At 45.6% G+C, this 16,779-nt stretch overlaps 1 protein-coding gene across 1 annotated transcript; it reads left to right on the top strand.

Moving 5' to 3' along the window:
- Positions 1-14,345: 14,345 nt before the first annotated feature.
- Positions 14,346-15,020, top strand: LOC146563660 (hepcidin-like). Its single transcript, XM_085290297.1, has 3 exons — positions 14,346-14,504; positions 14,592-14,669; positions 14,802-15,020. Exons 1-3 carry the CDS (start codon positions 14,418-14,420, stop codon positions 14,886-14,888), a joined length of 252 nt encoding a protein of 83 aa, XP_085146423.1. The 5' UTR covers positions 14,346-14,417; the 3' UTR covers positions 14,889-15,020.
- Positions 15,021-16,779: the final 1,759 nt, after the last annotated feature.

Below are 16,779 nucleotides of genomic sequence, written 5' to 3'. Positions count from 1 at the left end.
CTCTGAGAGACCTCTCTTATCTCCAGAGAAGAGAATTTAGAGTACAAGGGGGTCAAGTTGGTGACCATTCATCCGACATTAGCTACAACAACATTTGCAAACAGATGGATGAGGGGATTAGAGAAGGCTTCCCTGACGCAGAGATAGTTCGTGGAGTGCTCAGGATAATAAAGCCTGGAACTTTTAAAGATATGCTAATCAATAAAGACGATTTGACTGTACTTGAACTGAAGGGGTTCCTCCAGGCCCACCTGAGAGAGAAAAATAGTACAGAACTCTTTCAGGAATTAATGTGTGCCAGACAAGACGAGAGTGAGACACCACAGCAGTTTCTCTACCGGGTGATAGGGTTGAAGCAGCGGGTCCTCTTCACCTCCAAAATGTCTGATGCAGGCATAAAGTACAGTCCAGCTACTGTTCAGGATGTTTTCTTGCACTCAGTCTACCAGGGGCTTGGGTATAAGCACAGTGACATTAGGCGAGAGTTAAAACCTCTGTTGTCAAGCGGAGAGGTGAGTGATGAAACAATTTTGCGCCACATAATGAGAATCACTAGTGAGGAAAGTGAGAGGCAAAAGAGAATAGGCTCGTCCCGTCGACAGAACACAACTAACGCACATAGTGCTCAGTCTGAGCTCAACACCATCCAGGAATGTAGTAAGCAAGACCGACCAGTTGACATAACTAAGACTGACCCGATTAAAGAACTCACAGCTAAAGTTAATGAGCTCGCTGGGCTGGTGGAGGCAATGAGACAACAGACTCTAGCACGAGCCTCAGACCTAGCGAACCCATACTCACAAAACAGGTCAAGAAACAGAAAAGACAAAACCTTTGGGTGTCCAAACTGTGTTGAACAGAACCGTCCAGATTGTTGCCATTGCTTCATCTGTGGGGAAGAGGGTCACAGGGCGGTTGGCTGCTTAAAAAAATCTAAGAACCAGGGAAACGTGAACCGGTCTCTGCAGCGGGGCGCCCAGTGACCGAGTCCAAAAGAGAGCCCCACAGTGAGCGCTTAAGGGAGGTGAGGACCCAACCTAGCCTTAACAGTAGCAAACCCAGTCTCCCCTCACCAGTCACATCAGGAGTTAACCGGCAGCAGGGTGAGGCACTCGCTACGTCTGGTGTTATGACACCCCACACTAAACGTGGGGCAGTTGCTAAGCTAATCGGTAAGAAAGCTCTCATACAGTGTAATTTGAATGGCTTAGCAGTGAAAGCACTACTTGACACAGGTGCTCAAGTTAGCATCATAAGTCGAGATTGGAAAGACAGATACTTGCCTGACTTAGTCATGCGACCTCTGTCAGAGATCATCGAGGAAATTGATGAGTTGAAAGTGTGCGCAGTCAATGGGGAAACCATACCATTTGATGGCTGGGTACCCATCATGATCAACTTACCGGGGGGTGAAGACCCCAGCCTCTCCGTCAGTACTCCGGTCCTCGTCAGTACTTTGCCAATGGACAAACCATTGATCGGTTTCAATGTCTTGGAACAGATCATTGAGGGGCAACCAGAGCGGTTGATACCTACTCTTGTTACCTTGCTGTGCAATGCCATCTGTCTTCCCCCTGAGAAAGCTGAGGTGGTCGTAAGCTTCATCCAGACAGCAGAGCCAAACATGAAGCAAGGGCGCTTGAGAACAGGTGAAAGGGATGTGATTATCCCTGCTGGACAGGTCACCTGGGTAAAGTGCCGGGTTCCATCATTCATGAATCCACCTGATTGTTTGGTGCTGTTTGAGGCTGATGAGGGTAATCAGGCCCTAGAGCAGTTGGATGTTTGGACGGGGTTAGTTGAAATACAGAATCCAGCTAAGCCGTACGTCGCCATTGCACTGAGTAACGACACCAAACATGATATCACCTTGACGAGGAAGACTGCCCTGGGCACCCTACAGCCGGTTGAACGTATTGTGGAGGCCGAGGCCCCAAACGAGTCCCAACCTACCGTAACAGTTCGCGAGGTAACGGTGGAGCCAGCTGAACCTCTCCCAACGTCATGGCATCCGCCAGTGAACCTTGAACATTTGGAGGAGGAACAAAAAGAGATTGTGGAGAGAATGTTGTTCGACGAGTGCAGGGCCTTTGCGAGGGATGGGAATGATATTGGTTGTAATCCTGATCTGAAAATGGTGATAAACCTAAAGGATGACATACCAGTGCAGAGAGCATATACTTCCATACCTAAGCCGCTGCTACGGGAGGTTAAAGAGTACGTGCAAGACCTCCTGGTGAAGGGATGGATAGTAAGATCCAAGTCCTCTTATGCTGCTCCCATCGTGTGTGTACGGAAGAAAGACGGTTCACTCCGTCTTTGCATAGACTACCGTCTATTGAACCAGAAAACTGTTCCGGACCGACACCCACTACCTCGGATACGCGACCTGCTTGACACCTTAGGGGGATACTCCTGGTTCAGCATCCTTGATCAAGGCAAGGCTTACCACCAGGGGTTTGTGGATGAAGGCTCCCGCCATCTCACCGCCTTCACCACACCCTGGGGCCTATACGAATGGGTGAGAATCCCGTTTGGGCTCACTAATGCACCCGCCGCCTTCCAGAGAAGTATGGAAGAGATCTTAGGTTCGCTGAGGGATGACTGTTGCGTACCATACCTTGACGACATCCTCTGTTACTCACAGTCTTTTGAAGCCCATGTCGAGGTGGTCCGCAAAGTTCTTCAGGTCCTACAGGTCCACGGTGTGAAGCTGCGGCCTGAGAAGTGTGAGCTTTTTAAAGCAGAAGTTCGTTACGTGGGGCGCTTAGTTAGCGCTGAGGGCGTCAGGATTGACCCAAAGGATCTGGAGGCTGTCTTGGCCCTGAAGACCAAGTCACCGCAGACGGTGGGTGATCTGAGGCGGGTCCTGGGCTTCCTTAGCTACTATCGCTCTTTCATACAGAACTTTTCGAGGATAGCTCAGCCACTGTACGAGCTACTCCAGAGCAAGTCTTCAGAACGGCCCACTCGTAGCCATCAGAGTAAAACCAAAGGGCCTCAAATGCCATCAAGGGCTCCCATAGACTGGACTCCTGAGCATCAGAGGGTACTGGAACAACTGGTCGACATGCTAGTCCATCCTCCAGTGCTAGCATATCCAGACTTTGACCAACCCTTTGTTTTGCACACTGATGCATCCGAGCAGGGACTGGGCGCTGTACTCTACCAACAGCAGGGCGGGAAGTTGCGTGCCATTGGCTATGGGTCACGAACCCTGTCGCCTGCTGAACGGAACTACCACCTGCACAGTGGCAAGTTGGAGTTCCTGGCTCTTAAATGGGCGGTGTGTGAAAAGTTCAGAGATTATCTGTTCTATGCACCACACTTCACCATTTACACAGACAATAACCCGCTTACGTATATCATGAGCACAGCTAAGCTGAACGCAGTTGGTCATCGATGGGTTGGGGAATTGTCTGATTTCCGATTTAGCATCAAATACAGGCCAGGAAAAACAAACATAGATGCCGACACGCTGTCCCGCGTTCCTCTGGATGTGAACAACCTTGCGTCAGTGTGCACCGAAGAGTTGTCACATGAGGTGGTGAGAGCGGCTTGGGAGGGAGCAAGAGTAGCCCAGCAGAAAGAAGTTGCGTGGGCGGCTGTCCTTTTAGCTTCCTCCCAGGATGTCATGCTGCAGCCAGGCGCGGCTCTCCAGGAAGTCAAACCTGATGACCTGATGCAGGCACAAAGGGATGACCCCACGATGAAGGAGGTCATCAGACTTAAAGAGTCTAATGTCAGACTCAGTGAGAGTATCAGGAGGTCGTTAGAAGGATCTGCTTGTAAACTCCTCCGCGAGTGGGACCGATTACACCTCGAAAGTGGAATCTTGTACAGACGAACACCCGAACGGAAACAACTAGTCCTACCTCTCCTGTACCAGCCTATGGTCTTGAAACATCTTCATGACCAGATGGGTCATGTCGGTACTGAGAGGGTCCTTCATCTCGCACGAGAGAGGTTCTATTGGCCTCACATGAAGAGGTGCATAGAAGAAGAAGAAAGTGTACTTTATTGGTCCCCGTGGGGAAAATCGCTCTCTGCATTTAACCCATTCACTCAGTGAAGCAGTGGGCAGCCATTGGGCGCCCGGGGAGCAGTGTGTAGGGACGGTACCTTGCTCAGGGGTACCTCAGGGTAGCTGTTCAGGGGAATCGAACCCCCGACCTTCCGATCATGGGGCCACCACTCTACCTACTGAGCTATCCCTGCCCAGGGACTACGTCACTAAGAAATGCTGTTGCATTAAACAAAAGAAACCCACAGTTCATGTGCGTGCACCCATGGGCAACCTGAAGTCCAACTCACCACTTGAACTTGTCTGTATAGACTACCTACATCTTGAGAAAAGCAAAGGCGGGTATGAATACATTTTGGTGGTGGTCGACCACTTTACACGGTTCGCTCAGGCCTACCCGACCAAGAACAAATCCGGGCGGACTGCAGCCGAGCGGATCTACAATGATTTTATACCTCGCTTCGGGTTCCCCAACAAACTCCATCACGATCAGGGGCGAGAGTTCGAAAATGAGCTCTGAACTCTTGGGCAGCTCTCAGGGGTTGGTCATTCTCGGACATCCCCATACCACCCCCAGGGTAATCCTGCAGAACGATTCAACCGCACCTTGCTGCAGATGTTGCGTACCCTGACAGACAAAGAAAAGGAAACATGGAAAGATCATCTCCCACAGGTTGTACACGCATATAACTGTACTCGTCATGAGTCCACTGGTTATTCCCCACATTTCTTGCTTTTTGGCTGTCACCCCCGCCTTCCGGTCGATCTGCTGTTCGGCCTGGTTGAGGAAACTGAACCAGTGTCGCACGGGGGGTATGCTGAAAAGTGGCGTAAGAGAATGACAGAGGCCTATCAGGTTGCCACCAAAAATAGCCTTTCGGCTAGTGCTAAGGGGAAGTCGTACTATGATCAGAAGGTGAGGGGAGTGGTACTGAAACCAGGGGACAGAGTGTTGGTGAGGAACTTAGGCGAGCGGGGTGGACCTGGCAAATTACGCTCCTACTGGGAGAACAGGATATATGTGGTCAAGGAACAGGCTTCGGATAACCCAGCGTCCATCCAGAGGGTAATGACCAGGGAAGGACTCGGACCCTGCACCGGAACTTGCTCCTCTTGGTCAATGATTTGCCAGTAGAGTTCCCACCACAACCAACTAAACTAACCTTAAGATCGACTCACAAACAGACCAATGCTCGAGTGAGGGGTAAAGACAGGGAAGGACGGATAGAAAATGCTGAGACCTCTGATTCAGATGATGACCCGGGTAGTGGCTACTGGCTGAGGGTACCACCAATCCAGGCTGAGTTCAGAACAACCGTCCCTTCCGGGAAACAGGCTGTCAGACAGATTGGAACCGGGTAGGCAGACGCAGGCTCAGTTTGAAGGAGGATCTGTTCTGAGCCCGAGAGATCTTGAAGAGCCAGGACGAAGGACACCTGTGATAGATGCCGAGGACATTGTTGAGAATCTGTCAGAGGTGGCTGGAGCCCACGAAGGAGGTCCATTAGGAAGAGGGGGTCCCATGGCACCTGAGAATGGAGATGAAGTTGAGACTCACCAGTGTGACCGCGAGGGGAGTAACAGTTCGGCAGCCCTTAGCTTGCCTCAGTCAGAAGTGGAACCTGAGTTACCTCGACATGAGTGCTGTGATGAGCAGGTAGGAGACTCTCAGTCTAGCTCACCTGCCCCACTGAGGCGATCCACCCGACAGAGGCGTCCAGGCCAAATGCTCACCTATTCATCTCTAGGTCATCCAACATACCAGTCACGGCCCACTGTAAACATGGTAGATACTTACCTCGTGCCTTCGGCCACCCTGTGGCCCCCACAACCAAGCCTATCTTCATTCCAAGGCCCACTGGTCGTCCAGGTCCCATATATCTCTCTTCTCTACCCCATATGTAGTTATTAGGAAGAAGCCCTAAACTATGGTGGTTGCTTAATCCTAGAGAACCAAACATTCCTAAGTGCTTGAAGTTTTAATTTAAGGGTTTGATTATTCACTGTCCGAGATTTGACGAGAATACAGAGATTGGGAGTGTAAATTTGTTTCAAGTGTCAGGAGCCACTTTTGTTGTAGGGGAGTGTGTGGCACCCCTGTGAGGGAATGACCACATTAATGTTATTTTGTGTAAAACACTCATGTAACGGGACATTTTTCATTGCTATATGTATTTATCTTCAGTTCTTTAAGAGGATAGAAAATCCATGTAATAGGGATTCATTTTATGTTAGAAAGCAGTGAGGGCGGAACTTTGGTGCTTGCTCCGGGGTTTGGGGGTGCAGTAAGTGGAGCCCACCTTCTGCTGCTTCCTCAGACACGTTCTGGAGGAAAGCAGAGACGCATCGTGTCTTCCTTACTCCGCTCTTCACCTGCTTTTACAGGTCGGTAAATGGTGCTCGCACCGAAAATGTTGTTTATTGTTACCATGGTTACCCACGTTAACGTGAATGAGAGAGTTAAGGCGGTCCGCCCGAGTTAATTACATGTAAACGCGGGAGAAAACCAGAGGAGTGTCCCGTGCGACCGCACCGCGAGCCCGCTCGTTAGGTGGAGCGCTCGTGAAGCAGAGTCAGTGCGCTCCTATGCTCGGTGCAAACGTGTTGTAATGCTCCAATCGAATCAGTTCTGTGAGATGTGAATGTTAATAGTTATGTTGAAAGTGACTGAGTAGATTAGCTAGTGTAACACAAGCACTCTGAGCAACTCTGTGTAGCTAACAGAGGCATTCACGGGTTAATTAAACAAGCTGTGTTTCATGATGCACTAAATAGTGATTTTGCCAGTAAATTACTGGAGGGAACAAATGTAATGTATTTACCAATGCTGTTATTGAATATAACTGTTTAGCCAGTAAAACACTGCAGAAGACAATGTGATGTGTTTATTGATATGATAAAAGAATGTAGTTGTTATGGAAAGAAGTGTGAACTTAAGAAACTGAACCAGTTAAAAAGAGTATATTTCACTGATGTTGTGAAATAAGTAAATGTAATTGATGTGAATGAGGAACCAGCTGAACAGTATATTGAAAGCTCATGTTTAGTGTTTTATAGCATTTATTTGTGTGAAATAAATCAGACTCAGACACGTTCTGGAGGAAAGCAGAGACGCATCGTGTCTTCCTTACTCCGCTCTTCACCTGCTTTTACAGGTAACATATTGTCATCGTGGTCTTCATCCTTGGGACCCGTAACATTTACAACACTGAGGCCAAGTTACTTCATAGTAGACCAACATCCACAGGACTGTCACCAAGTGCAACCTTGCTCTGTCATTACATACTCAGTGAATGAAGACCCGTTTTTGGCACAAGACCACAGCTTTCTGGGCTTTTCGCTTCACAAACATTTTTACAGGCGTAACAGGCTGCGACCGAGCACGCCGCAACAGACCTGTCACCTCAAGGCCACCCCGCAGGGCCACACGAGACAGCTAAATATATCGCCTCCCAGGAAGCACCAGAGAAACTCTTGGTTCTGACCGGCTATCGTTCGGCTTAATTAACAAACACAGGTCAGAGCCAAAGCAAATTAGAGGCCAGGGCATGCTTTGTAGGCACTACCACACTGAAACCACAATACAAACCAGCTCCTCATATCGTATCAATCATCGATGCCCTTTTGTACACCCAGCTACCTCACTTCATATTTGCTCCCTGTTTACCCTTCTACTTTGTGCTTCTACCTATCCAGACCAGTTAGAAACCCTCTTCTACATCTTCGTCCTTCTATTTTCTTTTTAATCACACATGCACAACTCATTCATGTGGCAATGGTTTAGGTCGGCCGACACCCAGTGGCAAATGTGCCTGACCCCCTTTCTGCCCCCTCGAGCCTCCCTCCCCAACACCCTCTGGAAAAGCCACATCTATCGCTGGAGCTTTGTGGGCCCTGACTGGGAGCCTGAGCCCATTAAAGCCACGCTGAACTGTGTGTGTCTGCATCTCCGAAGTGAAGGGATTACAGCTTACAAAATGTTGTTCTGGGCCTCTCTGGGACGAGTAATGAGCGTGGCAGTCTCCTGTGCTGTATTAAACACTTCAGAAGCTCTGTTATCCTGTTTAACCAGCCTCACTGAGCAATTTATGGAAGTTTCTAACAAGCATCAGAGATTTAATGAAAGTTATAAGCATCCGTGTTATTTAGCAGATAATTAAAGAAAATTAAACGAGAATGTCACTGCAGTGGAATTCTGTTATTTATATCGTTTATAAGTGCGAGTGAAACATGATGAAAAGAACTTAAATTTAAGCGCAATTCATCAATAAATTTATTGCATCCTCACGTTAGGAAATAGCGATGCCGTTTCACTTCCTTTTTTCTCTCTCTCTTCTACGGTAGCAGAACATAGGGTTTTGTTGGTGCAAAGGCTCCTGTTAAATTGTTTCACTGGCACAGAAAAGCAGCGCCCTTTGACTCTGCGCAGAAGACATCATCCGCTTACAAGCTCTCGCTATTAAACCCATGCGTGTCGTAATAAGCCCCGCTTTGTTTCTAATACATCCGAGTGAAAACATTTATTGGACTAATTACAATGGTCTCGCGTTGGATTTTCTTCCTGTGTTACACATGCTTTGGCACAGTTCCCAGCATTGTATTGAAATGTCTCACTACTCATGAATGTGGTATTAACTGCCAGGCAGGCAGCAGAAAGGAAAGAGGGAAAAGCACCTTGGAGGGAAACAAGGAGTAGGGGACTACATTTTTTGACCAAGACATCCTCTCTGATGGCGTTTCTTAAGACTCGCAAAGTCCATTTGCTTTATGATGGATTATGTTGCAGTCGAGGATGTATGAAATTACATTTACATGGGAAAGTTGATGAGACGTGGTTAGAGTCAGAAAAACAATGATAAAGTGGCAAACATGGTAAAGTTAAAATGGACCAATCTGTCAGCTGAGGCTCCAGTATCTTTGTTTAGCCAAAATTCTGTTAGGACTCTAAGGTCGAAGTTCTTTCCAGCATTTTTGCTGCGAAAACATGAGCCAGTTTTTGTGGCCTACTAGAAGGGAGTAGTGTTCCATCCTTGCAGGAGTCCACTCTGCAGGTGGGGGAGAGTTATAGGAGAGGTGGAGAATAAACTTAACCTGGTTGTCTACTGTCTTGTGCAGTCTGGGAGATGATTGAATGTTAGGGTGGGTACAGTTTCCTCTGTGGTGGGGTCGGGTGGGCTGTTCTGGGTCCTGTGGGGCTGGTCGGTCGTGCTGCCATAGGCCCCCAGTCTGGATGAGCCTGGGCTCCCTTGCCTTGGTGGGTGCCGAAGGACAGGGGTGCCTACTGGGGTCAGCGGGGGAGCTGGCCCCAGGGAGGGGCATCTTGCTCCTTCCTTCTTTTCCTCCCCATCCCCGGCTGCCTCCCTCTTCCCGCTCAACACACCCACCCACACAAGTAGGACCTTGGGGTGCGGGTGTGTCACCAGGGTGCAGGGGAGGCTTCCCCCCCCCTCTGTCCCCTTCTGGCCACCTGTGCCTCAATTTTATTCCACAACTTAGACATCCACATTACTCACACTCTCATAACACATACATGTAGGGCCTTGAGGGTGGGCACGTTAACGGCGTCCAGTGTATTCAACCCCACCTCTGGCGCCGGTGCCCACCTCTCAATTTTAAATCCATGTAGACATTGAGGGTTCTCGGGAGGGGCCGTGCTAACACCTGCTGCTCTCTGGCAGCAGCACCATGCTGTCCCATGTTTTAAATGCACCTTAGAACAACACGCAGCAACACTACACAATAGCAAGAGGAGGGAGGTTTGGGGTCTTCACACACCCCTGTTCTCTGCTTGCCATCAGGGCGGGGGGCTGGAAGGAGGTGTTGGCCGTCCGATTGGGATCTGGGATGCGGGGCCTCCCTGCTGCTGCGGAGCCTGGGGCGGTCTGCTTGCCTCCACCCCGGGGGAAAGGGTAACATCCCCTGGGTCTAGGTGCCGTTTCCCCCTCCAGGGGCGAGGGTACCTGGACCCGGGGTATAGAGTTTGTTTGGGGAGTGTGATTGTGTGTACAGTGTCCATGTATATCTATCCCTACATGGGGTGAGTGCTGAGTATTTGTATATGTGTGCATGAGGGTGGGAATGCATGTTTGTGTCTGTGTCTATATGTCAGGTCGGGTCTTGCACTCCACCTCTCTGGGAACTCCCAGGCCCTCCCTGCTTGCTAAACAACAACGTTCAATATTTAGTATTTACTGCTGTTTACACTTAGCTAGATTAATGTGATTTTGTTATGTTTAGTATGTTGCTCTGGGTTTTTTTTTGCTTGTTTTCTCTTCTTTTTCTCTCAACAGGTGATCCAGGAGATTTTTTTTTCTTCTTTCTCTTTTTAAGTGCCCTTTCTCACTGTCCCTCTTCCGTTCTGTTTTTCTTTTCCTTCATCTTTCTTTCTACCTTTCCTATCCCCCAGTCATGTCTGTCCCGTCTGTAACAACTGAAAATAAAATAAAATAAATAATAACAACAAAGGTCGATCAAATGGACCAATACGGCAAGGCCGTGATGATCCATTTGGCAAAGTAAATCCATTGGGTATCCTTGTTGGTCTTCAGACAACAATTTTGACGACTAAAGAACCAAATGGGACAGGCAAAAAAAAAGAAGGGAAAAATGACATTATAATCACTTTTTTCATAAGCAGTATTATAAGACTAGAAATGGAACACTGTTCCACCAAAGATTAGCAGAATTGCACAATCGTGCGATAGTGGCAGGATGATGTAAAACTGGAAAAAACAAAACAAACAAGCAAACAAAAATCCCTGTTGATTTAAACCCTGTGGGAGTATTACCCTCAAGAGGGACAAAAGGACCCCCTAATGATCCTCTACCTAAGCACATGAGCCAAGGTGTGAAAATGGGTCTAGGTCACAATCAGCCACCTTGGCTCATGTGATTAGGTAGAGGATCATTAGGGGGTCATTTTGTCCCTCTTTGGGGGATACTCCCACAGGGTTTAAATCTGGGACTCTCCACCATTTGACCCTAGAAATGAAGAAGCTTCTTGGATAAGAGGTGAAACGTCTTCAAGCAACTTTAACCCTCTCGAGGCAGGCGTTGCCGATTTGCAACAGTTAAAAACTAACAACCTGATTACCCCACATACATATTTTATGATTTTTTTTTTTACTCAGAAGTACCACTGCAGGACTTGGTTGTGCATTAACAACAAAAAGTTTAATTTGAGAGTGAGAGGGTTAAGAAGTCCAGACGCTTTTCTAAGCTCCTTAGACTACCATGAGCTGGATGACTGAGAACCTTCACAGACGGATGGATGGAAGCCATTTTTAAACAGTTTCCTGTTTTCAGACTCAAACATGATTGTGCAATTGATTGACAAGCAGTTCTGTGGCCAGCCGAGGCGGATCCCCTGATTACTCCATAACAAATTAAGCAGATAAACGAGCTGTGATTGATTCCAAGTGTTGAGCTTTCATTTAATATCTTTTCTCTGGAGCTTTCAATATGAAGTCCAAAGACATTGTCAGTACTAGCGAACGAAGCCATTGTTAGGTTTATTTGGGCTTTGCAGACTATCAGACAAGCAGCAAAAACTGTGGCCAAATCAATAATCTGGTGCATCCTTAACAATGCAACGACCAGGTCAACAACACCAAAAGGCTTGAAAGACCACATAAGACAAATACAGCAGATTACTGGTCAAGAAAAACCCTTTCACAACATCTGTCTAAGTCAAGGACAGTCTGAAAGATATAGTCTAGGTTAGACTTAAACAATATAATTATTGTAAATACAGAGAGTTTACTGAGCAAGAATTGTGTCACTACCCAAATACCATTGCACCAACACTAAATTGGCTGTGTGAATAGGTGTCTCGGAGTGTTGGCCATTTGATGGGCTGGTGACCTGATTTCACCTCATACCCCACGCCAGCTGCACCACTGAATTACACAAACAATTAAGAATTAAGTTAAATAGAAATTTCTGTCTCAAGGTGATTTTTGTGATTTATCTGTAGGTAATATGCAAAGGTGGTGAAAATTCTGTTCCATTTTAGTGCCTGTAAAGCCCCCTTTTCCTAAGCAAAAGATATTACCTTTCTCTGGAGCAGGACTTTCCATTGACTGTATAGTGACAAAACCATACAATCCGGTCACCATACTGTGGAGTTTAGCTCTTTTTGTCACAGGTAAACACGCAGTTACTGAAAATAAATGTCATGGTTGATGTAGTGGAATAGGAAATATAGCCAAAAGTCAAAAGCATCAGTGTCATTCGGGAAGCATGCAGGTTCTGCCAGTGATGACGCAGCATGAACTTAACAGACCAGCTGTTTGTTTGAAACAAACAGGCAGAACTCAAAACTGCTCTGAAAATAAAGACGTTCAGGGTTGCAGCTGCAGTGGCTGCCATCCTAACATTTGTCTACAATTAGAAGGGTTCTGCTTTTCCATTTCTTGGAGTGAGATTACATTACATTACAAAGTTTTTTTTACAATGCTAAAAGGAAAATTATGTTTCGGCTGTGGTAGCCCATTAGCAGTCCGCTGGCAGCTTCAGACCGTCCATCTACCTGCAGAGAGTATCTGTTGTCAAATGGGGGCAGTGTCAAAAATAAGTGCTTGCGTTGTTGTAAATTAGCCAGCCATGGAGAACAACTAATTTATAACATACAAAGAACTGAAGTGAAACCGAGTGTGCACTGCAGCTACTGTCTGTACTTTTCATGTCGTATTCTTGGTCTTTGCCGCTGTCACTCCTTTCCTTGTTCCAGCTCAATTGTTAACCAATTAGCATTTGGCTAATGCACCACATCATACACGTTGTGTAGGAGTCTCTGTAGGCAAAACTACAACTGCAGTACCATAAATACAAAATATTGGGTATATGCAAAATTGTTTGATGGACACATGAGGGGGAACCAGTGAAACCTTCAAAGGTACATACAAGTAGCTTGGAGAAAGCACGAGAGCTGAAATAGTTCATGGTGTTTCTGTTAATCTGAAATTATTTAATATTGCATCTGAACGATATGAACCTCCAGTGAAAAACTGGAGCAATAAAAAAATAGAAAACTGTAGTAGGTCAGCTTGATGAGGAATTTTTGCATCAGTGTAGAGCAGCTATGCAACACCTGATCTAGTGCTGGCTTGCTCTTTGCTGAGTTGTAACAGATGCATATTTTTACTTCACATGCAGAACCCATCATACAGAAATGATTTAATTTAAAAGTTGTGGTTTGATTTGATTTAGTTACAGACTGTTCAGCCAAGAAAATCAAGAAATTCTCATTTCCCATAACCATTCACTGCAATTTCCAAGCCCCCTCCTGGAGGCAGTTACATGCTGCCAACAATGAGGCTGCCAACAATGAGGCAACAGTGACCCAGCTGAATGTAAATAATGTATCAGCAGACTCTACCATACGTCAGGAGACGAAATCTCACTACTTCATTCTGTGAGTAAATTTTAAGAAGACATTTTTTTTTTTGTCAATTTGCTATTTTTAATCATGTTTCTGGTGGATTTGGTAATCACCCACATGTAGGCTACAAACAAGCGTTTGAATATCTGTTATTTATGTCCTATTGCTACTTTCCATAATCCCATACTTCTAAATACATAATATGGTTTCAATCTTTTATAGTTCATGTAACATATTCCGCTATAGTTTCGTTGTTATATCACTGATAACATTTAAAATGGTGAATTCACAAAGGACCCAACTTCAAGAAAAATGTAGACATTCATATACAGATTTATACTTTTATCAAACAGAGTATCCAATCTTAAATTACAAATCCCGAACTTTAATGCAAAATTCTTTTTGTCAATTCTTTTGTCTTTTTGTTTATCAGTAGTTTACGTATTCATTAATCTCGGAAAAGTGAACTTTATTCTTTACGTCATGCTGTTAATGTCAGAGATGTGGTAAAAGCTTTATTATGTGGCTGATAGTATATTCAGCAGAGGTTCAAAGATAAGTCAAGCTCCTGCTTTATCAAAAAACATTTCATCATTTGTTGACCATGACATTGTAGTCAAGCACACAGGTCAAAAGGCTTTGACACAGTGAAGCCAGGGATTTTAGTCATTGCAAAAACTGCAGTAATTGTTAAGATAGCAGTCCAATGAACAGAGTCTGCAGTTAGGTTCATTTTTCACAGACATGACAGTCAGAAAGAAGTTAATGATTGAGCAGACACGAGTAAAACATGAAGAAATTCCAAATTTACCAGTCTTTGGAAATTTTTCACCCATTTTCCCGAGCGTCTCGTGTATGGTGCCAGTTATGAGGCAACAAAAGCCTGAGGGGATATAAATACTGGCACTTTTTCTATACTCAGCCATCGGATCAGAAAATCTCAAAGAGCTGACAACAAGAGACATCAAAACATCAGAGAAGAGCAAGAAGTTTAAGCTAAAACCTCTTAAGATGAAGACACTGACAGCTGCAGTTACAGTAGCCATTGTGGTCACAATTATGTGTATTCTGAGGAGCTCTGCTGTCCCTGTTGTTGAAGTAAGAAATTAACCTTTACTATTACAGTATTAATAACTCTATTGTGTAGTAAATTTTCTCGCTCTAAACATGACAACTCATTAATAGGAGCAATTGCTGGTGGAGCTAATGAACACTGACAATCCAGCTGCAGAACCTGAAGAGATATCAGTGAACTCGTGGAAGGTGAGCAGGGATATTTGAATGAATCATTGGGCTAATTTAAAAGTGCCCAGCAGGGAGCTACAGAGCACAAACAAGAGTGAGCTGTAAGGCTGAAGATGAACACTGTGCTCATGTTTCTTGTCTTTTACATAGATGCTGCATAATGGAAGACAAAAGCGTGGTATCTTTTGCGGCAGGTGCTGTAATGGCAAAGTCTGCTGGAGGTGCTGCTATGCCTAACTTGATTTGGTTTTACTCCTTTTATCAGCTGACAACTTTAAATTGTTAAAAAAAAAAATGCAGCTGTTTTTACCCATGCACAACTGTCTATCTATGCACAACTGTGTAACATGAATTGCTTGCAAAAATAAATGCCTGAATAATAAAATGTAGCATTACTATAATACATTTCAGTGTTATTTTGTATGTCTACAGAATTTTTTCTATAACGTATATGTTAAAAAAAAAGAGTTACCTCACTGATAAACACCTTAAATAAATTAGTTAAATATTTAAACTCCAGTTAAGGTACGTAGTTTGGAATAATTGGAAAAATATAGCAGCTATAGCTAAAAACAAAATTATATAAGCAATAGCTTAACAAAGCATCTTCAGCTAGCTATACTTCTCCAAGTCTCGCAGAAAGTCAGTTATACAGTAATTAATTGATCTGTTTGTTTTTGTATTAGTCAGCTCGAGCTTGTAGTACAAAATAATATATAATTTCAGGAACACTAGCTTAAAGCAAACTCTGTATTAACTAATTAGCAAGCTAGCATGCTAAGCAAGCAGGTAATATCAGAATATCAGACTATCAAAACAATATCAGTATCAGTTAGATTCAAAACAAATTTGCTACACCAAATTGAAACAACTACCTGAACGTACTTTTTTCAGGTCACTACTGCTGAATGCTGATAAAAACTGTTTTATTTTTCAGCAAAAGAAGAATTAGCATTGGTGTAATGGCTCTTGGTGACAGTTATTTGACTAATAAGGTATGTAAGGGTGAACGTGTAACCCAGGGTATTTTCTGCAAAACACAGCAAATTTACAGATACCCCATAAAAAACTCACATGCAGACATTCAACTGTAAGAGTACAGTCACTGCAAGCATGACTGCTCATAAAAATAGCACACATAAAGGGAACCTGAGCAGCAGCTAATGCTAACTAAGGAAGTCTTTGCAGGAATGGAATGAACTAGGTCAATGAACATAGCACAAAGATAGTTCAACAAAGAGAGTGAACATGATTTTTTTGATATACAGAATTTAGACAGAGGTATTTGGCAGTCAGACTCCGATGGCCCGTCGCCACAGAACAGAACCCCAGCGGTAGTAGGAATTAGAGCAGGACCCCTGGAGTCTAGACCCTGGTAGTGGAGATTAAGATGGAGGCTTCGATGACAACGATGAGGCCGCCTACAGGGAGGAGGTGGATCGTCTGGCTGAGTGGTGCGACAGAAACAACCTGCTGCTTAACACCGAGAAGACCAAGGAGCTCATCGTGGACTACAGGAGGAATGCTGACCCACATCCACCCATCCACATTAAGGGGACGGCTGTGGAGCGTGTGAGCAGCTTCAAGTTCCTGGGAGTCCACATCTCCGAGGATCTCACCTGGACGACCAACTGCTCCAAGCTGGTCAAGAAGGCTCACCAGCGCCTCTTCTTCTTGAGGACTCTGAGGAAGAACCACCTGTCCTCAGACATCCTGGTGAACTTCTATCGCTGCACCATCGAGAGCATCCTGACCAACTGTATAACAGTCTGGTACGGGAACTGCTCTGCCTCGGACCGGAAGGGGTTGCAGAGGGTCGTGAAAACTGCCCAGCGCATCCCCGGAGCACCACTTCCTGCCATAAAAGACATCTACAGGAAGCGGTGTCTGAAAAGGGCTGGGAAAATCATCAGAGACCCCAGTCACCCATCACATGGACTCTTCACCCTCCTGCCCTCTGGGAGGCGCTACAGGAGCCTCCGGACTAAGACCACCAGGTACCGGAACAGCTTCTTCCCCACAGCTGTCAGACTCCTGAACTCTGCCTCCTGACATCTGACCCACGTTAAACTCATGGACTGAACATACACACACCCACAATGGACAACTGTACCCTCAAACACACAAT

The sequence above is a fragment of the Mchenga conophoros genome, linkage group LG11 (assembly GCF_057382185.1).
Source record: "Mchenga conophoros isolate Kocher_MC1m ecotype Shallow Benthic linkage group LG11, M_conophoros_male_GT1.1, whole genome shotgun sequence".
Classification (NCBI taxonomy): domain Eukaryota; kingdom Metazoa; phylum Chordata; class Actinopteri; order Cichliformes; family Cichlidae; genus Mchenga; species Mchenga conophoros.
The sequence above is the reverse complement of the archived record's forward strand: the minus strand, read 5'-3'. Positions and strand labels throughout refer to the sequence as shown.

Coding starts and splice junctions, on each gene's coding strand:
- LOC146563660 (XM_085290297.1), top strand. CDS start 14,418: ATGAAGACACTGACAGCTGCAGTTACAGTAGCCATTGTGGTCACAATT. Junction 14,505..14,591: donor CTGCTGTCCCTGTTGTTGAA/GTAAGAAATTAA, acceptor ACTCATTAATAG/GAGCAATTGCTGGTGGAGCT. Junction 14,670..14,801: donor TATCAGTGAACTCGTGGAAG/GTGAGCAGGGAT, acceptor TCTTTTACATAG/ATGCTGCATAATGGAAGACA.